Source organism: Heptranchias perlo, chromosome 14 (assembly GCF_035084215.1).
Source record: "Heptranchias perlo isolate sHepPer1 chromosome 14, sHepPer1.hap1, whole genome shotgun sequence".
In the NCBI taxonomy this organism is placed as follows: Eukaryota; Metazoa; Chordata; class Chondrichthyes; order Hexanchiformes; family Hexanchidae; genus Heptranchias; species Heptranchias perlo.
Window position 1 is genome coordinate 57,535,486 of NC_090338.1, and position 22,095 is coordinate 57,557,580.

At 43.5% G+C, this 22,095-nt stretch overlaps 1 protein-coding gene across 1 annotated transcript in view; it reads right to left on the reverse strand.

The window, feature by feature from the left end:
- The window catches only part of LOC137332220 (histone-lysine N-methyltransferase, H3 lysine-36 specific-like), a 205,674-nt gene that overhangs the window by 42,563 nt on the left and 141,016 nt on the right, over positions 1–22,095 (reverse strand). The window contains exons 14-20 of the mRNA XM_067995913.1: positions 21,226–21,342; positions 15,124–15,247; positions 13,274–13,474; positions 12,610–12,789; positions 7,901–8,057; positions 3,267–3,472; positions 1,825–1,937 (exon numbers count right to left, since the gene is read on the reverse strand). Of these exons, the coding sequence (XP_067852014.1) occupies positions 1,825–1,937; positions 3,267–3,472; positions 7,901–8,057; positions 12,610–12,789; positions 13,274–13,474; positions 15,124–15,247; positions 21,226–21,342 (1,098 nt within the window). The remainder of the gene's footprint in view (positions 1–1,824; positions 1,938–3,266; positions 3,473–7,900; positions 8,058–12,609; positions 12,790–13,273; positions 13,475–15,123; positions 15,248–21,225; positions 21,343–22,095) is intronic.

A 22,095-nucleotide genomic window follows, 5' to 3' on the forward strand; every position in this document is an offset into this window, starting at 1 on the left:
GATTAACATTAGCATATACTGGAGAGAACTAGAAAGTATTTACACATACACCAGACCAAAAGTTCAGAGATCTCACAGCTTTTTCAGCCAGAAAGATAGTAGAGACTTTTATAATTAAACAGTGTCCCGGGTACTAGCACAGTTCACCGTTCTAATGTTATGCCTTGCATCAGATTAGTGGCTTTAGCAGTATTATTTAAGTTAAGAATTTTACATGAAATATATAACCTGCTTGTTAATGAAATCTTTTTGCCTGAGCTAAGCTATTGGAAAATCTAACAAGAACTAGAGGTGCAGCAGGAGAACAGAACTTAATAAACAAAATGTAGAAACTGGTCCTGTCCAACAGGTGCAATGTACTCATTACCTGTGAGGATAAGGAGGAAGGTTGCAGTGAGGATGGCCAGAATGCTAAGCAAGGCTCCGTGGAGCAGGAGGTATCCTCTGCAGTTGCAATTGAGAGTCTCGGAGGGTGTGTTACCTACATGGTGCCAGGGTAAGAGCTATTTCGAAGTACATGAAAGGAATTGGGATGGGGAGAGGGAAGAACCAGTCGTCATGGTCCATGTTGGAACCAACGACATAGGAAAGAACAGGGAGGAGGTCCTGCTAAGGGTGTATAAGGAGTTAGGAAATAAATTAAAATACACTACAGTAAAGTGGAGGATGCTCATAGCGGGACTTTTCTAATGAGATCCCAGATGATGTCCCCTGTTAGATGTCAGCAATACCCTATTTGTATGTGGCGCATAAACAAATAAAGACCTTTACTACCTAAACTTTACACACAGAGGGATGTAATTTATGAGGTCTGAACAGTAAGTCACTGTAATCTAAAGGGACCGCAAGCACAGAGACAGTGGAATATCAATGTACAGTAATCCTAAGGATTCAACTGTACAACTGTGGAACACAACAGTGCTCTCGAGATTGTAAGTGGTGGATGGAACCTAGTGTTGAATGTAGCATAGCACTCAGCAGTTTATGACTCCAACTTTAAACCCTCTGCGACTACTGAGAATAGGGCATGCTGGGTTAAAATATTGGCAGCGCTGCAGTTACCAGATCCATGCGCACACGCACCCCGTGCCATTTTAACAGGTGTGTTTCAGGCAATGTGTGACACCCTCGCCACAGGCAGGCCATTGAGATTCAAAAGTCAGGGTCTGATGATGTCAATTTGTGTTTTTGTGTCACGAGGTCGGTGCCTGGTACCAGCCTCGCCAAGGAACTGCGGCGTCACAGGGCAGCACGACCAGAAGGCTGAGAAGGTCAGTTAATTTAAATTTTTAAGCTTTCTTGTCAAACCATAGGTCTATCCTGCCCCAGGCTGCCCCCCCCCCACCGTCCCCCTCCCCAGACTGCAATCCTTGTCAGCCCCCTAGTGCATTTACCTGACTGCCGGGGACCATACCCGCAGGAATGGCCCCCGGCTGTGGCCTCCTGACGGCTCACGTCATTGACTCCGAGTTTGGACAGGAGTCAGGCCTGATGTTTTTAAATGAGGCCTGGGAGTAAAAATGGACCAGGACTCATGCCGGCGAGCTCAACTCTTGCCCCACTGGCCTGACACTCGCCCTGCTGGCCTTAGGCTCAACGCTCACCCAATGTTAAAATCGGGGCTTATATGTGCCAGATATAGAGCATTACTCTCCAGTCTGTATATGGTTAATATACTGCAGTATTCTATGGTCCATACCAGCAATGTACTATTCATCACCCAACATGTATTGCATGCAGCATAGCATTCAGCAGTATGTATGCGCTTGATGTACTATGGTACACTCTGGTCGGTATATGCTGAGACTAGCTGTCAATCTATACCTTGATATGTTTGTATGGCGGTGGTTTTTTTTCATTCCGTTTCTCCTCCTGAGCCTGTCTCGTCTCTCTTTGGGTTTTCAGCTCCTCAAACCTTTCTGCAGCTTCCTGTAGTGCTGTAGAGACAGCCAGTGTGAAATACCAGACGTACCGGTACAGTTACAATAACAATAACACCAGTGAAGTTTATAACCTTTTCCCAACATCTTAAGACAACTTATATGAATTGCTCCCAATATTTGAACAGTAGCAGAATTGAAGACCATCTTTAAAATTTTAAAAAGCAAATATTTTTCATACCGATGCTAAATATTAAGGCAGTCAATAATATCAAAATAAGGAAGATTCTTGTTTACTACAGAAATTTTATAAAAAACCTTTTTATACACAGTAACATTTTCTTCATCCTGCAAACGAAAAGCATCCTCCACATGTCACTAGGATAAGCCCACGCTACAAGTAGAAAAACTGTGAGAGCAATAACTTTTAAGGCACTTCAACGCTGATGATGTCACAACATGGGAAGTGGGTGTTGATCCTCTGACTCTTCTCCTATTTCATAAAAAAAGCCACCTATTTGGTCAGCTCTTTTCCCAGAAGGAAAGCAGCATGTACCAAACAATCAATGTGGCAAAATAAATATACTTTCTCAACAACAATATTAACTATAAACAAAAGTTACGGATATAGTAGGGGGTTTGTGATATGCAGAGGATGGTCCTCATTCAAAGGATGAAGACCCTACCTGTAGTGTTCCCTGCCTGAATGCAAAGATTGAGGGTGGAAATTTTCAGTTGATTTTTAATGCCAGCATTGAGGAGGGATCTGCCAAACAAGTCTTCTTTAGGAGGGTCTAAATAATGGTAGAATTATTGCTCATGTGGCAGCTTTACAGTAATTTTGAAAGCTAACATTCAAAATATTGAAGTTATCTCAATTGATAACAATGGAGAATATAATCCACTAGCCACTTTGTAAGGCCATATATATTGTAGGCATGTTACGTGTTTGAGTTCCATAAAAGGCAGTAACTATTTGTATTTACTGATGTCCCTGCATTTCTGAACACGGATGAAATCTTGTTTTAGCAACACGTGAAATATTTATTCACCTCAGATGGGTGAGGTGGAAATGGCAGCAAAGACAAAACGGTACTGTCTTGGGGAGGAGTGAGAAGCTTTGAAACTACACTCTCCAATGCTAATGTGGTAGGGCTGTAAGCACTGAGAAAATGTTCCCACTGCCCCCTGGAATGAGTACCATTTCTGCCGATTTCCAAAGCCCAGTCATTGATGATAACCTCTAATAATACCTTAAAGAGCACTTTCTCCACTGCTTGATGCTGACACCAGATGCCTTCAATAGGGAAGTTTCCTAATCCTCAATGCTAATATAATTTGCCTTAGTTATACATTCCCAAATGTTCCTGCTTTTAACTGCATTACCTTTTTTAAAGATGGTGTTAAGGCCCTTGCATTTTTTGTCTTTACTCCCTTTGTCCCCTTCCATGTATGAGAACACTCGTGCCTGATAAGTCCAGAAGTAGTCATTGGAGCCAAAGAAACGGACAGGGAACTCGCCAATTTCATGTTTCATTTTTTGAATATTTGTAGGAACATTTTTGGGATGACAGACTTCAGCAGGCCACCACCTGACAAGAAAAAAAGCATAAAACTCAATGGAATTCTGAGACGATTTAAGGTTCATGACTCACGACCAAAAACTGTTCTGGCAACATGCACTCAGTCCCCTAAGAATGTGAATTTACAGTCTTTACCCCAAATGTGGAGTTTAGTGAGCAAATGAGGTTTGATGGTGTGGTGTATCTAAATGTCTTATACATATATATTTCTTAGCATTCTCCTAATATTAGGTTAATTGTGATAGCAAGATAATGATGAAAGAAAGCCTACACTGATAGTAACTTGTGGAAACTGGACTGTCTGTGGGCAGATATAATACTGGTGTGAATTAAATTGTATTATTTAAAGCACTTCATTTCTGCCAGTGTGTTATTAAGAAAGAACAAACATTTATAAAGCACCTTTCACATCTCTCAGAAATATCCCAAAGCACTTCACAATGTGCTGCTTCATGAGGTTAGGATTGAGAGGGAGGCTGTCTTTGGAACTGGCTAAAGGAGGGCCCCCCCCAGAGAGCACCAGTAGATAAGTGGATGGAGGTGGTCAGGGCAGGCCCTGGCAATTCTACCATTCGACACATGGCCATTCAGTGCTGCTAGAAGCATAATGACTTTATCAGGCCATCCACACCTTCCAAGTATTCACTTGACTAAGCTTGTTTGCCACTTACTATTACCTCTACCTTGCTGTGTTAAAAGTTCCTCAACGGCTTACCATCAATCCCCACGATTAACTTTATGCATCTGTGAACAAGTAATTGGCTAATGTTACTGATATCAGAACACTGGCAGCAGTGTGCCTATGGTAAAAGTGGGCAATAGGCCAGGTCGCAGTATGTAGAATAACTCACTGATGGTTGCCTTTGTAAAGCACAAACTCTGCAAGCAGCAGTTTTAAGACAACTGGAGGTTGGAACACCTTAGTCTGCATACTCTAATGTGGGGGTACTGGTGGATAGGTGTAGTGCACCTCCTAACCATTTGGCAACTTCCCCTGTTCCTCCTCTTCCTCCAAAAAACATAGTTCAGGGAAATTCCCTATGGGAAACCCAATATGCCCTCTGTGCAATAGGGTGGGGAGAGAAAATATTAGCCACGTAACACTGGTACAAGGGTAGATGATAAAGTAGTCGTCAACAGCAAAAAAAATAACAAAATCGTCTGAGAAATAAGCTTTCTGTAAATCAAAGGTACAAAGTGACTCCTGAGTTTTAAAAATCTACTTCTGCTTTGTCTCTAGTGCTGAAAATTGGATGCCCATTTAAATGGGCGAGAACACATGGGAATAACACCACCTGCATGTTCCCCTCCAAGTCACACACCATCCCGATTTGGAAATATATCGCCGTTCCTTCGTCGTCGCTGGGTCAAAATCCTGGAACTCCCTTCCTAACAGCACTGTGGGAGAACCTTCACCACACGGTCTGCAGCGGTTCAAGGCAGCTCACCACCACCTTCTCAAGGGCAATTAGGGATGGGCAATAAATGCTGGCCTTGCCAGCGACGCCCACATCCCATGAACGAATAAGAAAAAAAACTGGGTGAGAATATGAATTGGTGCGACTGAGGTAGTAATGATGCAAAATAGGACATTACCACATTATTTGAACGTGGCTGTCCATTTTAGTGTTTTGTGCTTCCACTGACTGCACGGACTGACGGCAGAAAATAGAGCAGTGCTCCATTTCCCATCCCTGCCCAAGTACGTTGGGCAGTACAACATGAAAGTCCAAGACCACAGTCCTCAATTTATTTTCACTAAAATAAAGGTCAAGAGGAGGCATAATTTAAAATGCTGATAATGTAGGCGCATTCAGGTTATTTAAACTGGACCATGAACAGGGAACTAAAGTCAATGAGCCTAAAATTAAAATGCTTCAAGCAAGACTTGAAATTTAATACATTTTTCTTTTCCACAAAGACTCCTAAATAATGCAGCTACCAATGTATCATCAACATCTTTTTGTTTTAAAAAGTGAACAGAGATCTGATTAGGACTGGGGTGAAGGGTTATAAGGTTAAAGATGACAAAATAGAAATGATCAAAGAGTGTGGAACATCATGGCTCTTGAGCTGAGGACACCATGGAAATATCAAAAGAGACAACTGGTTTAGGATATACAGGGCTCGATTTTAGGGTCGGGTTACCTGCGGGTTTCCAGCGGGGGGGCCCCGAAAATCCCGATCTCCGGTCACGTGACCGGATCGCGACGAAATCCCGGCCACTTCCGGGTACCGCGCTGACGTGCGGGGCTGCGCGCGCAAGCCCCGCTGGTGGGAATCCCGCAGGCAATTAAAGCCAGCGGGGTTCCACTTGAGAGTACTTAACTTGCTCGTTGTGGTCAGTTAATGAGCTGAAGCAGCTGTCAAAAGAGGAAGTGTGGGATTTTAGGTTCAAGGCAGTGAGTTTCCCACACTGGGGGAAACAGTCTCCATCCAACCAGGCGTGTTGCAGCCAGCAGCCTGTGGCAGGTGCCAAGGTGCGCTCCACGGGGGCGAGCCCTCACCCACGCAGGAGGCCACCGCGTCACATAGGGCAACCCCTGCCCTCCACCACCCCCCGCCAAGCCAGAGGACAGACCGACACGAGCCCGCAGCCCCAGTCCGAGGAACCACACACCTACCCTGCACAACCCCTCAGACCAACACCTGCCAGTTGGGTGGTGTGTGGACACCCTCGGAGGACAAAGAGCATGACCAGCACCAGCAGCCTCGCAGTCCACGCCGTCCGCCGCAGAGACGTGGATCCCCCCAACACGGTGTTGTTGCACGCCCACCTGCACAGCAGGAGGGAGGGCTACCGCAGAGAGAGACGCGTCGCAGAGGGCACTACCCTCGCCACAGGGTCCACAGACCGAGGCGCAGCTCCCCAGACCTCTCCGAGCAGCAGTGCACAGGGAGGCGCAGATTCGCTCGACATGTAGTCGTGGAGATCTGCAGCCTCTTTCATGCCGAGCTGCTCCTGGCTGGCCCCAGCACCAACTGCTTACCTGTCGCTGGCAAAGTCACCACTGCCCTCCACACCTTCTCCTCCGCATCCTTCCAGGGTGCAGCCGGCTACACCGCTGATGTCTCTCAGTCGTCTGCGCGGACGAGCCCTGCAAATACACCTGCACCTACTCTGCAGTAACACGATGGGTGGCATCAGTGGTGGGTCCTCATAGTGATACCCAGGAGCGGGCATTATTGGACACAACGGACAGGATTCGCGGAGACATGGCAGTGGTGGTGTCAATATAATGGGTGCTGTTTGTTGCTCTGAAATTCAATATGGGTAACACCCATGACAAACCCTCAGACACCCTTGTGCACCCCCTTCATGCTGACGAGACGTTTGCCTTACGCTGCCTACTGCACATATGTGATGCATGCCCTGTGGCTGCAGCACAGGTGGTGGCAGGTTGAGTGAGGCTGGCCGTGAGGGAGATGCACGAGAGGGTGAGTATGGGATGGAGCAATGAGATTGTATGAGGATTGGGTTGCGTGTTAGTGGCAGGGTGAGTACTGGCGAGGTGAGTAGGTGGAAGTAAGATGAGGACGGGGTGTGAGTGGGTATGAAGGGTGATGTGACAGAATAGTGTTGGCGGTGCCGAAGGAGATTTGGGGTGGGGGCAGTGTTGTGGCAGACGGAGTGTAGGGGAAAGACTTCGTGTTCTCACTGTGGCGGACCTACTGCGGTCATTGCAGCGCCTCCTGCACTGTATGCAGGTGGGCGATATGTTGGTGGCGCAGGTGACGCCCTCTGCCACCTCGAGCCAGGCCTTCTTGGTGGCAGAGGCAGACCGCTTCCTCCCGCCCGCCGGGGGGAAGATCTGTGTCCTCCCCCTCCTCCTCACCCCATCTGATGATAGCTGGGGTGAGGCATCATTAAACTGGGAGCAGCCTTCCCCCTGGGCTGCTCCATGCTGCAATTTGTCCCATTGGTTGCAGCATCTGTCAGTGGAGGACTGCCCCTTTAACTAGAGAGCCTCCAGCTGACAGATCGTACTGCGCATGCGCAGCCCGACCGACGCGCAGGCCAGCGCCGTGGACCCCGGAGGAGCAGGTAATTGATTCCGATTAGTGTGTTGCCTGCTACGATCGCGTGGGCAACCCACTAATTTCGCCGTCCGCGTTTTCGACGCTCCCGGAGGACCACCCGCTGGGAACCCGCAGGCCTGCTAAATTCGAGCCCACGGTGTAGGACATAAGATTAGACAGGTATTTTAGAGTTTTGCTTGATTTACCTTTGTGGGCCAGGGAGAAACTTTGCAAGAACCTTCCGCATAAGATAAGAGTCTAAGAATAGAATGTACATTAAGTTTGGGAAGAAATGGGCTTGATAACTTTTTCTAGTTCCATGCTTTTTGCCTTTTCTTAAGTGGATCTAAACTGAACCAAATGATTGTATACCCTATTATTGTTAGCATATATTACTAATATTCTTTCCAGACTGACCTGTATCGACCAAGTTTAACCCAGATGATGTCCTTATAGTGTGGCTTTTTGCCAGCCTTACAGTCATTACAGTACCATTTTCCTTTAGGCATCTCAATGTTCAGGCACTCACGATGAAAGGCAGCAGGACATGACTCACAGCATAGCAGGCTGCCACCTGACAATAAAAATAGACATTTACAGTTTAGATTCCAGGGCAGGGTAAGAAGGAAAACAAATAGTGGAAGCAAAGTACAAACACTGATAAATGGGAGAAACTGCTCAGCAATAGAAATATCAACTAAAAGAAATCCAGCCAGCCAGCCAGCTTGAGTTTGATTCTGGCTATTTTAACTGTATATAAGGATGTAAAATAAACAAACATATAGCTGGATTAGTTTCACACAAGACACCAAGGAAATATTCAAGTCTTGGAGCTATTGCAGAGAAAAGCCCCAACACTGATCGCTGGTGTAACAGGACTGAGTATGAGACCAGGTCAAAAAAACAAAACACAGACCCTTCAACCTGGAAAGGAGGAGAATGACAGTTACATAAGTAAACAGTAAGAGCAACTCAACAGGGAATAATGTGGATTGACATCCTTTCCAGTCCTGGGTGCTGACTGAAAGGATTTTAAGCAAGGAAACTTCAGTATTGACTGAGTTTTAAAATAAATGTAACATGAGTGAGTACTGTTATAAAACACTCATCTATGTAATGCTAAAAAAACAGTGCATTTGATTGTTATTTTGCAGTCTAATGGAGTACTGCCATCTTGTTCTCTCTCATATTAGTTATGGGTTAGAGTCAAAGAGACTTAGAATGGTTACAGCACAGGAGGCCTCCATTCAGCCCATCAAGTCCATGCCGGCTCTTTGTAAGAATGGGTTTGTCAAAGTGACTTCCTAGGAAGCCCTGAAAATTGCTATTCAGCTGATAAGGCAGGTGCCCAAGTTGGGAATAGTTAGTAACATTCAGCTCCTGTGCCTACTGATTCTAGATACTGATGTATGGAATTGTCTGTGAAGCCATTATTCTGATGTGCCTTAGGCTAAAGGCAATACAGTGATCCCTGGTGGTGAGAGGGAACAAATGGCTCGTCTCCAAGGAACTGCAAAATAACAATCAAATTCAATCATGTAGATTTTTACAATTATTTTTAGTACTAGCTGATCTCCTGTAGCATTGCACACGAGTACTCCAGGAACTGAGGCACAGTTATGATGATTAGCCACTAACCTGGGAAGTCTCTACGGTCACTATTCAGGTATTGCCTATGGGAAAGCGATCTAAATAGAATCAAAGAAGTTTACAGCAAAGGAGGCCATTCAGCCCACTGCGTCAGTACTGGTTCTTTGCTGAAGGAAAGCAAAATCCATCCCACAATCCTGCTGTTTCTCCATAGCACTGTGTCTCGCTTTGCTTCAAATTATATATCAAATTTTCCCTTAATACTCTGCCTCAGTGCTTCCTATGGCAAAGCATTCCATTGTTCAACAAACCTCTGCATAAAGAAATTTCTCTTAATCTCTTACTTAACCCTCTCGGTGACCATTTTAAATTGATACCCCTTTGTCACCAAACCAGAGGAAACAGTCTTAACCCTAAACCCTTCATAATTTTAAAAACCCTCTATAAAATCTCCTCTTATCCCTATCCGCTCCAGCGTCTTCTCATAACTAATTATAGCTTCCCATCTCTGGCATCATTTGGAGGAATCTATGCTGTACACTCTCTGGCCCCAGTATAAGAAAGCAGGGGCGAGGATTTTTGGACGGGAAACCTGGAACGAAGGGTTCCCGCACGTCGTGCCGATTTTGACGGTACGACGTTTAAAAAAAATTTTCAACAGGTTTCGCGTCCGACAGCCAGCCAGATTAACAAGCCGGCTGCCTGTGGGGGGGGAAAAGCAGCCAGGGAGAGATCGGGGTCTTCAGGGTTTGGATGGGGGCGGGGGGGAGGGTGGCGGGGGAAAAGAACAGAGTCCATCCGGAGTTTGGATGGGTGAGGCAGGGGAAGAGTCGGACATCGTCGGTGGGGCGGGGGAGCGGGCCAAGTCGGCCAGCGTGGAGGGGCCCAGTCGGCCATCGTTTGATGGGGGGTCCAAGTCGGCCATCGTGGGGGTGGGGGGAGCGGGGGAAGTCGGCCAACGTGAGGGGGAAGTCAGCCATCGGGGGGTGGGGGACACAGCGGGGGAAGTCAGACATCGCGGGGGGTGGGGGAAGTCTGACATCGTGGGGGGTGAGGGAAGTCAGACATCGTGGGGGGCGAGGGAAGTCAGACATCGTGGGGGGCAAGGGGAGAGAGGGAGTCGGACATCACAGGGTCCGATCGCAGGGTGTGTAAAGAGGTAAGCTAGGGGAGCCAGGGGAAGCACTCCTGCTCCTCCTGGCCTACCAGCAATGCTGTTAATGCATTTACCTCATGGATCCGGTCCTTCTCACCTTCATTTACCTGCCGGGCGGCCCGGGCACCCGGCCTCCATGGGTTAAAAATAAAATTATGTAAAGTGGAGGCTCGCAGCCTCCTTAAAAGATTTCACTGACTGACCTGACTCCTGGGTTGGGGTCGGATTTTGCTTTTTTTTTACAATTTTTACCTTCCCACCCGCCCCCAACCCACCCATTCTTGGGGGTAAAATCTACCCCTATGTCCCTATTGATAAAACCGAATATGCTGTTGGCATTTTTCATTACTGCGCTCGTACTTTCAGGCAATTATGTATTTGAACCCAGGTCTCTGTTCATCTGCACCCTTCAGTCTCTTTCCATATACTCATTCCGTATTTTTCCTCCCGAAATGTAATACCTCACAAATTTCAGGTAACACCTGTCACCTATCTTTGTCTTCCTGAAGTCTTTTACAGTTCTCCTTGCTGTATGCCAAATCCTTTTGTGTCGTCAGCAAATTTCGAAATTGTGTTGGCTACATTATAGTTCAAATCATCTATATATTTTGTGAACAAAAGTGGGTCCAGCACAAACCCCTGGGGTACATCATTTTCAACCCTTCTCCCATCCAAACAACACTCATTTATCCTCACTCTCTTTTCTACCCATCAACTAATTTTCTATGCGTGCTGCTACATTTCCTCTTATACCTATCAGCTGAATTTTTCTAATAAGCCTCATGAGATATTTTACCATGTCTGACCATGTCTGAAAATTCACATATACTTCATCTATTACATTTCTTTTATCTATCCAGTCACTTCTTCAAAAGAAAACTATTAAATTTGTCAAACATGACTTGCCTTTTAAAATAAAATCAATACACCTATCCTTGATTAACTTGCACATTCTTAAACGTTCACTAATTTTATCTCGAATTATGGATTCTAAGAGTTTACCAACAACAGCGTAGACTACTTGGTCCTACCTTCTAGGAACATTAGGAACATTCGAGATAACTGTAGAAAAAGAATTAGTTCTGAAAAAATTAGTTGAACTCATGATGGATAAGTCTCTGGGCCTTGATGGCATGAACTGTAGACTGTTGAAAGAAGTCAGGCGATAACCGAAGCTCTTAGCACAATATTTCAATCCTCCTTAAATATGCAAATTGTGCATTTGGACTGGAGAGTAGTCAATGTAACACCTTCGTTCAAGAAGGAAGAGAAAATGGAGTTGAGGTGCAGATCAGTCATGATCTACTTGAATGGTGGAGCACGCTCGAGCACGAACAAGAGTAGGCCATTTAGCCCCTCGAGCGTGCTCCACCATTCAAGTAGATCATGACTGATCTGCACCTCAACTCCATTTTCTCTTCCTTCTTGAACGAAGGTGTTACATTGACTACTCTCCAGTCCAAATGCACAATTTGCATATTTAAGGAGGATTGAAATATTGTGCTAAGAGCTTCGGTTATCGCCTGACTTCTTTCAACAGTCTACAGTTCATGCCATCAGGGCCCAGAGACTTATCCATCATGAGTTCTACTAATTTTTTCAGAACTAATTCTTTTTCTACAGTTATCTCGAACAATTGTTCCAGACCTTCCTTTAATATACTGACATTCTCACTTCCATTATCATTTGTAAAAACTGATGCAAAATATTTCTTTAATATCTCCACCATACCTTCATCCTCCACAATTGGACTTCCCCCTTCATCTCTGAGTGGTTCTACCCTTTGTCCCTATTCTTTTACTTTTTACATGTTTATAAAAGCTCTTACTATTTCCTTTTATATTACCTGCTATCCTTTTTTCCATATTCCCTTTTCATCCCTCTAATTTCTCTTCTCACCTTGCCAATGCACTTTCTACATTCCTCATTATTATTTTTAGTATTGTTAGTCCTAATTTTATAACGTGTCCCCCTTTTAAGTTTCAGTTTAGGTTTAATCTCTCTATTTATCCACAAAACTATTCTTACTGCACCCCCATTTCACCTCATAGAAATATATTTATTTTGTATTCTATTCATCTCATATTTAAAGTCTTAGGGTCAAAGTATGACTTCTGTACAGAGGTTTGTAGATTGCCAGGTACTGCAGGTCAGAAAGAAATGACATGCCTTTCCCTTCTTATACACCTGAGATGTTGAGGTGTGATGTCAGGAATGTGATAGATGTTCTCAACATGTTTGTAAAAAAGATTACATGAGGGAATTTGTGTAGTTGTATGGAGTTCCTGTTCATTCAGCAAGGCTAAGATTATTCACTAAACAATTGAGAAAAACAACAAGAAACAAAAGTACAAAACATTTACTTCCAGCTTTACCTTACCTTCCGAACACACAAAGCACCAGCTGACATTGACATGTCCATGATGCCTGCAGCCCCTCCTTGCAGTGAAGTGGTTAGTACAGATGATACTGTTTGAAGCCAGGACCACACATCCTGCTGCCAGACAATTATCACTGGCGTGATAAGCCACAGGACACCGCACACAGCGCATCAGTCGACCTAATCATACACAAAGACAGAAATACATATAGACAGAACCAAATGTGAGACTATATTATGCTTTAGCCTATTTAAGCTTGATACTGTAGAATTAGGTATCCATGATCACTTTCACAATAATTTTCACTTATCCTAACAACTTACTGTATTACCATAGCTATGGATGCATCATTTAATATAGATAATACAACAATGTGCATTTATATAATGCCTTTAACAAAGTAAAACATCCCAAGGCGCATCACAGAAGCATTATCAGACAAAATCTGTTACGGTGTAAAGTCTTAGGTAACTCACGAATAACCACTGATCAAAGAAAATGCTCTGATGCATAAGTTTAAACTTAGGCCTGTCAGAAAAGATGACAAGAAATGTAACAAAGCAGATCAATGTGGAACTGATTACAACTCCCAGAGAAATAGTTTTCTCTACCCTTTTATTCTGAACTTTATCTTTTATAAAGATTATTCTCTGTGTACAGTACCTTTGGTTGCTCTTGGATTAGCAGGGTTGCAGGCATAACAAGACAGACATACATGGATTGAACATCGAAATCCTTTGTTCTGCAGTACAGTGGTAGGGTACTTTTCAATGCACTCCATATGATAAAACTTCCCACACAGTGGCATAAGACATCGCTTCACATCCTTCTCATTTTCTCTACACACAAAGCAAGTATGAACACCTGGTGAAAACACACAGTAATGTCACTTTTTAATTGTTTGGAGGAGCATAGTTTCATTTTAGAGAATGTCACCAAAATGTCAGAAAGCTTCACTTGTCAAGTTAACTTTGTCTGACAACAGGCCAAGAGAAATTTTTGACACAAACTTCAAGTCATTGCTTCCTTTATCATTCTTGTGCAAGACTTTCTTTTTTAGTTTACCTGTGTAAGGCCACCATATAAGCTTACAATAAATTGAACATCCAAAATGAACACCAACAGGGTTCCCCTTCATATTAAACCTTTTCGTAAATGGATTAACTGTAGTCTGGGGCATTCCAGTGCAAGAAAGTGAAACTGCTCTGTGCAAAACAGACAACACTACTTCTAAGAAAAAATGCACTGTGGTATTTATATAGATATGATAGTGACCAGTTGTATAAAAAATGAGCCAATATCTTAGTACCACCTGTGCAGTTCACACAATTTTATGGTCCTATAGACTACTTTCCATTTTTCTTTGCCCTCTCCTTAACTACATCATCATGACATTACGCTCTCTATCATCCTAAGGAGCTTATCCTTCCTACCCCAAACTGTACCTACTTTCTTAGCTCCAAAATACCTTATTCTAACAGCTCCTATTTTCACAGATATCTCTCTACTGTTCCCTGATGCCAGAAAGGAATTCTTTCCTACCTTGCAATATTCGCCAGCACTTTTTCTGAACTTAAAATTTTAAAAATGTTCCCTTCTTCCCTTTGGGTCACCTAACTCTGATTTCACTTTTTTGGTTTATGATGCCATCAGAACCCATTTGTTACTGGCTTATTACTCATTCTCTGCTACCCATTATATTCTATCCATTGGAATATTATTGTAGTGTTATCCAGGATAGATTTGGAGTAGAAAAGCTTTGTGAAACATGAAGTAGAAGCTTACAATAGACACTTACCATTATTTTTCTAGTAGCTTTTATTTAAATAGCCCAAATCTCCATATGAAGACCTAACAGTTAACCTATTCTAAACTTCCTTTGCTCATCTTCTGTTTTAAAGAGTCTTTGCATTCACCTACTTAGTCTGTAATCCTCCACTGAAATTTTAAAAAAATACTTGTCAAACCATTTTATACAAATAACCAAGACTCTTTAAAAAAAAACTGAACTCAAAGTGGCACAGAATTGTATATCACAAAATGGTGAGATGCAGGTTTGCACTTGTGAGCACCCATGTCTCTGACATGTACTTGAGGAAAGCATAAAGCAGAGGTTAAGTGCTTCTCTGCGGAGAATGCAAGGCTATCAGATGATCTAACAAGGTCTGCTCTTGCACACTTCCGAGCGCCCTGGGAGCCTGCCTATCCACTTGTGGGTCTGCTGTACTGTAAGAGGGGTGGGAAGGTGGCTAAAAGGGGAGAAACATTTTACGAAATGAATGGGGTCGATGATACAAGAAATAAAATGTTTAAATACTGGAAGGAAGATGGATCATTTAAGCATAATTGCTAAATAACAGCACTTGCAGTTTTTTCTAGGGATAATACAGAATGTAATTTATGATTTATTATCAATGTACTTTACAATTATATATAAATAGGATACCATGTATCAATCTTTGAAACTATTATTGCACTATAGCTAGGCTTTACTACATGAATACATATCTTACCTGTGGTACATTCACTGCACATAAATTTTCCTTCAGGCATTTTGGTTAAACCTAGGCACTTTAAATGGAAGGCGCCACAGCATTGTCCTTCACAAAGCAGCAGCTCCCCAGGTTTCTCACACAGCTTTGGAACAGAGGGAATAGGACAAATGGTTAAATATATTGTTCTGCAAAGACACTGGATGAACACATGTGGTAAATTCCAATACATAACTTACTTGAAAAAGTCAGCAATTCCCACCCTGTGGGTAGTGTATTAAATGGAAGAGTTTAGAAATCAAAATGTTACAGTGTCACTTAAATATAACTTCTAATCGATGCAAGTTTTCCATCACTACTATTCTGGGTACAGAAACTGACGTCACAACTGCTTAATTATTTAACATTGCAAAATGCTGGATAGGAAAAGGGTTGAAACTATGTACCATGGGGTCAGTGTTAGGCCAATTTTTGTTCAGAGCAGCACCAGGCATACGTAAAAATAAGGTGCCAACCTGGTGAAGCTACAACACAGGACTACATGTGTGCTAAACAGAAGAAGCAGCATGCTAAAGACAGAGCTAAGTGATCCCACAACCAACGGATCAGATCAAGCTCTGCAATCCTGCTACATCCTATCGTGAATGCTGGTGGACAATTAAACAATTAACGGGAGGAGGAGGCTCCATGAACATCCCCATCCTCATTGATGGCAACGTGAGTGCAAAAGTCAAGGCTGAAGCGTTTGCAACCATCTTCAGCCGAAGTGCCGAGTGCATGATCCACCTCGGCCTTCTCCTGAGATCCCCACCATCACAGAAGCCAGTCTTCAGCCAATTCGATTCACTCCAAGTGATATTAAGAAACAGCTGAGTGCACTGGATACAGCAAAGGCTATGGGCCCCAACAACATCCTGGCTATAGTACTGAAGACTTGTGCTCCAGAACTAGCCACACCTCTAGCCAAGCTGTTCCAGTACAGCTACAACACTGGTATCTACCCGACAAAGTGGAAAACTGTCCAGGTATATCCTGTCCACAAAAAGCAGGACAAATCCAATACGGCCAATTACCATCCCAATCATCAGAAAAGTGATGGAAGGTGTCGCTGACAGTGCTATCAAGTGGCACTTACTCACCAATAACCTGCTCACTGGTGCTCAGTTTGGGTTCCGCTCGGCTCCAGACCTCAATGCAGCCTTGGACCAATAATGGACAAAAGAGCTGAATTCCAGGTGAGGTGAAAGTGACTGCCCTTGATATCAAGGCAGTGTTTGATCAAGTGTGGCATCAAGGAGCCCTAGTAAAATTGAAGTCAATGGGAATCAGGGGGAAAACCCTTCAGTGGCTGGAGTCATACCTAGCACAAAGGAAGATGGTAGTGGTTGTTGGAGACCAATCATCTCAGCCCCAGGACTTCGCTGCCCGGAGTTCCTCAGGGCAGTGTCCTAGGCCGAACCACCTTCAGCTGCTTCGTCAATGACCTTCCCTCCATCATAAGGTCAGAAATGGGGATGTTCGCTGATGATTGCACTGTGTTCAGTTCCATTCGCAACCCCTCAGAAAATGAAACAGTCCGTGTCCACATACAGCAAGACCTGGATAACATCCAGGCTTGGGCTCATAAGTGGCAAGTAACATTCGCGCCACAGAAGTGCCAGGCAATGACCATCTCCAACAAGAGAGACTCTAACCACCTCCCCTTGACATTCAATGGCATTACCATCACCGAATCCCCCACCATCAACATCCTGGGGGTCACCATTGACCAGAAACTTAACTGGACCAGCCACATAAATACTGTGGCTACAAAAGCAGGTCAGAGGCTGGGTATTCTGCGGCAACTGACTCACCTCCTAACTCCCCAAAGCCTCTCCACCATCTACAAGACACAAGAGGCAGGAGTATGATGGAATACTCTCCACTTGCTTGGATGAGTGCAGCTCCAACAACACTCAAGAAGCATCGACACCATCCAGGGCAAAGCAGCCTGCTTGACTGGCACCCCATCCACCAGCTTGAACATTCACTCCCTCCATTACCGGTGCACCGAGGCTGCAGTGTGCACCATCTACAAGATGCACTGCAGCAACTCGCCAAGGTTTCTTCGACAGCACCTCCCAAACCCGCAACCTCTACCACCTAGAAGGACAAGGGCAGCAGGCGCATGGGAACATCACCACCACCTGCATGTTCCCTTTTGTGTGAAAAAGTGCTTCCTTATTTCACACCTCAATGGCCTAGCTCTAATTTTAAGATTGTGCCCCTTTGTTCTGGACTCCCTTACCAGAGTATATAGCTTCTCTGTAGCTACTCTGTTGAATTCTTTTATCATTTTAAACACCTCAACCAGATCATCGCTCGACCGTCTAAACTTAAGGGAATACAAATTTATGCAACCAATCCTCAGAACTTAACTCTTTAAGCCCTGGTATCATCACGTCGGAGGTGCAGTCTTTCGGATGAGACGTTAAACCGAGGCCCCATCTGCTCTCTCAAGTTGACATAAAATATTCCACGGCACTACTTGAAAAGCTGGCGAGTTCTTCCGGTGTCCTGGCCAACATTTATCTCTCAACCAACACCTAAAACATATTATCTGGTCATTTATTTCATTGTTGCTCGTGGGACCTAGCTGTGTGCAATTTGGCTGCTGCGTTTCCTACATTACAGTGACCAAAATTCAAACACACTTCATTGGCTGTAAGCGCTTTGGGACATCCAGAGGTCGTGAAAGGCACTATACAAACAGAAGTTCTTTCTTTTCTTCTTTGTCCAACAGAGCAGCACAGGCCTGATGGCAAAAAAACTAGGAAATCAAATGCGAATCTCAGCCATTGAAATGAGCACAGGTAAAGATATAGAACATACAGAGTCGGGAGATGGGGCAATGTGCTCTGTATAGTTGGCTTTAACGTGTAGGTTGGAGTTGTAGATTGAGCCAAATGTATCCATTATTTGCAGGGTGTCTTAAGCAGTGGAGGAGAGGAGACTGAGGGCAAAGGATGGCCATAGATGGAGTCGCAAAGGAGAGCAGCTCAGTAGGGACCTGCTAGTGTGGATGCCATCTTCCTTCAAATCTAGGAATGAGAATCTATTGTTATGAAGATAGACTTGAGATATCAGTGCTATTTCCACTGGAGAAGAGCAGGCTGAGCAGATTTAATAGAAGTTTTTAAAATTATGAAGGCTTTTGATGGGGTGAATAAGGAAAGCCTATTTCCTCTGACAAAGGGTCATCAATTAAAAAAGTGATATCAAGTAACTGAGGTGAGAGGTTACACAGAGAGTTAACAGAGTACGGAATTCATTGCCACAGGGAATAACTGAGACAGAGACCATTGCATCTTTTAAGGGAAAAGTGGATAAACATTTGAAGCAGATGATATGGAGAGAAAGCAAGGCACTGGGATTAGTTTTAGATGCTCTAGCAAAGAGCCAGCATAAACACGATGAACAAATGGCCTCCTTCTGCAGAGTAGACTTCTATAGTGCTATGTCCTAAAAATCTAGCACATAATTTGATTTACTGGTAGATGAAACATTTGAGTCCGTGAAAACTTTAAAAAAGGTGTCTTAAGCAGTGGAGGAGAGGAGACTGAGGGAAGATGGCATCCACACTAGCAGGTCCCTACTGAGCTGCTCTCCTTTGCGACTCCATCTATGGCCATCCTTTGCCCTCAGTCTCCTCTCCTCCACTGCTTAAGACACCCTGCAAATAATGGATACATTTGGCTCAATCTACAACTCCAACCTACACGTTAAAGCCAACTATACAGAGCACATTGCCCCATCTCCCGACTCTGTATGTTCTATATCTTTACCTGTGCTCATTTCAATGGCTGAGATTCGCATTTGATTTCCTAGTTTTTTTGCCATCAGGCCTGTGCTGCTCTGTTGGACAAAGAAGAAAAGAAAGAACTTCTGTTTTAAACAAGGTAACTCTAGGGAATCCCCTCATTTTGCATCATCCTGGTGTGCATACTTCAAAATTCACTGAATGAAATTGAGACGGGCTCTGTAATCAGCTAAACAGAATATTTCTGAAACAGAAACAGAAGATGCTTGATGCGCAAGATGCATTGGTCGTCATTTGGGAAGAAAAGGCTGACTGTTGTTCCAGTAGAGTAGACTATTCATCATAATGTGATTTCATGGTGAGTCCTGCCCCAAGTGTTGCACTGTCTTTCTCTTCCAGGTGCTCGCTCACCTGCTGCAGAGTTCCCATTTTTATTTCTCTCAAAGTATTTGTTTGAAAAAAAAATAGGAGTGATCAATGTATAAATAGTTACAATTCACAGGACTTACTGATTTGGTTAAGGCTGAGCTAAGATTAAGGACTCTGATTCCAAAAGCACAGAACGTAATTAGGTTTGAGGGAGAATGCATGGGTGCTAAATGAACTAATTAGGTAATGCAAACTTATGGAATGGTAAGAGTGGAGAAAAATTTTATTGGTCTAATTTAGCAAAAGTGCTCCCTCTGGTGCTTGCTGTGGAAGTGACAGGTTGAAAATGGAAATGTGTTCCTCCTATTCTTGAAATGAGTAAGCTAACAGAGGAAAATATCATGGCTACCAAGTGGTAGTGTAGTATGCAAGAGCACCAACATATGATACCACAGAGTGGCAAAATGCAGATTCTATCACCTGCTCAGTTGAGTTTCCAAATTCAGCCATGCTGCAAAATAACAAAAATAATGATAGCTTCAGAGTGACTGCTACTGAGGGGAGCGCCAATACATCAGTACAGAAAATAAGACTGAAGTTAACAGCTACTGAACCAGGACCACAAAATGATGCATGAACAGTGCAGTAAGTGGGTCTCTGCTGGTCCTTGTTTTTGACCTGACCAACTGACTGTTATCTCTGCTTTTTAGGTTTAAACTGCAGTTGGTTTGACACCACCTAACCAATTACTCAATAGGTAAATGCACCATGCATTGTGGCTCTGAGGCATATGGACCAGGAAGGTCCCAGGTTGTTTTGAATTGGCCAACCTCTGCTGGGTTAGAAGAAGCAACACTACAACTGTCCTCAGTATTCCATGTCTAGGGAGAGATGAGAAAAAAAAAGAACCGGTCAGGTTTCCCAATCCTAATCTCTTTCTAGCCACCACTGCTGGAAGTGCAATCTCAAATTTTTATGCCACAGAGACCTTCCAGCGGCTCATATGGGACATTTTACGAGTCAGACACTGTCGGGTTTTGGACAACTGATATTTACTTTCTACACAATGAAAGAATAACAGACTGCAAGGTAGCTTAAAAGTGAATTAATTTTATTCTGTTTTACATTGCTAGTGGTGTACATGTTTAATGTGTTTTGCTTTTGCATGTGGCTCGCAGGTTGACTTTCTCTATCTTGGTTGCACTTTACAATTTAGTACTCTCTTAGTTTACAGAATGGCACTGGTGGATAGTTGCACAGCCAACTGGTGAGCTGCAGGGGTACAGAAGGCCCACTACCTGCATCTTCTACTAACATTTGATGGACCTGAAGCAGTGCCAAGGGTACCCGCTGCTGTATTCACTGTGATCTCAGTGGCAGCTTCAACTCTTAGTTTTGCAGGAACTACATGATGGCACAGAACTGCTGCTGACATGAGTATTAACTGCTGGTTCTGAGCTGTTTCATGCATGTCAGTGGTACGGTGCATCTTCTGATGATGTTCAACTGATTTGTGCAAGTGTGGAACAGTGGGCATTTATAAAGTTAAATTAGCTTTAACTGTTAACCATATTTAACAAAAATACACAGCCATATAAACAAACTTTCCACATTTATACCAGTTAAGTGGCTTGTTAACTGCTCGAGTAGCATTAAAGAATCTTTACTGTAGGTTTATCATGATTGTGTCCTACATTTTCACTGATGGTAACAAAATAGCATTCTCAGAAATCACACTTTTCAAACAGGTACATTACTGTGATTTTGTTAGCCGTTTCATTAGTTTAGAAAAAAACATAGTTATCTCTTTTTGTGAAGAGGAATCTCAGGCCTACCCTCTTTATTAAAAGCTGTCAGTGAATGTAACTTATCCAAAGGAGCTGATTTTCACATCTCCATATTAGCGACAAATCGAGAACACAGTACAACCAGTAACTTCACATAACATAACATACCTGGCAGACATTTTCTTTTTTTGCAGCCCCTCCACCACGCTCCACTTGTGATTTCCTTGACGTTGATAAAAATATATCTAAGTCATTTTCATCCGCGGAGTCTGGCTGAGTATCATTCTGTACGTTTGGTATAGGATGACAACCATGAGAAATATAAAAAGGAACAATTAAGCAATTACTTTTACTTCTCATTTGGAAATGGTAGAGAGACAACAGTTTTTGTACAACAAGACATATTTTGTGCAATTCCTGGGATGACAAATGATTATCATGTGTTTGATTGCAATCAAAACAGAAATCTCCTTTCAGTATACATTACAATCAAGTGAATGGATTTCCTGTTTTTGAAGGCATACCACCAAAATGTGTGGAAACAAACAATTTGGAGGAAATTTTTGCAGGGGAGAATTGGTCAGAATTAATGCTGGCAGAAAATAGTTATAGGCTCTCTTGATCTCAGTGGCAGTGGGCACAGCAGAACATTTAGATTGCTATTGGCAGAATCAGTTGTTTTAAAGCCTGAAATGCATTACAGCACTGACAGGTAGGAAAGAAAAAGACATTCAGCCAAACAGGAAAGCAGGGGTTGGATGCAGTTTCAAAAATAATATGGAAATTATTCATTATTGCAATTAACTCGCGCTATAATGCAAGGTCATTCCATTTAAATAATTTATTGGCACTCTGGGCACATCTCTCATGACTTAGGCCCAACCATCTTCAGCTGCTTCATCAGTGACCTCCCCTCCATCATAAGGTCAGAAATGGGGATGTTCGCTGATGATTGCACAGTGTTCAGTTCCATTCGCAACCCCTCAGATAATGAAGCAGTCTGTGCCCGCACGCAGCAAGACCTGGACAACATCCAGG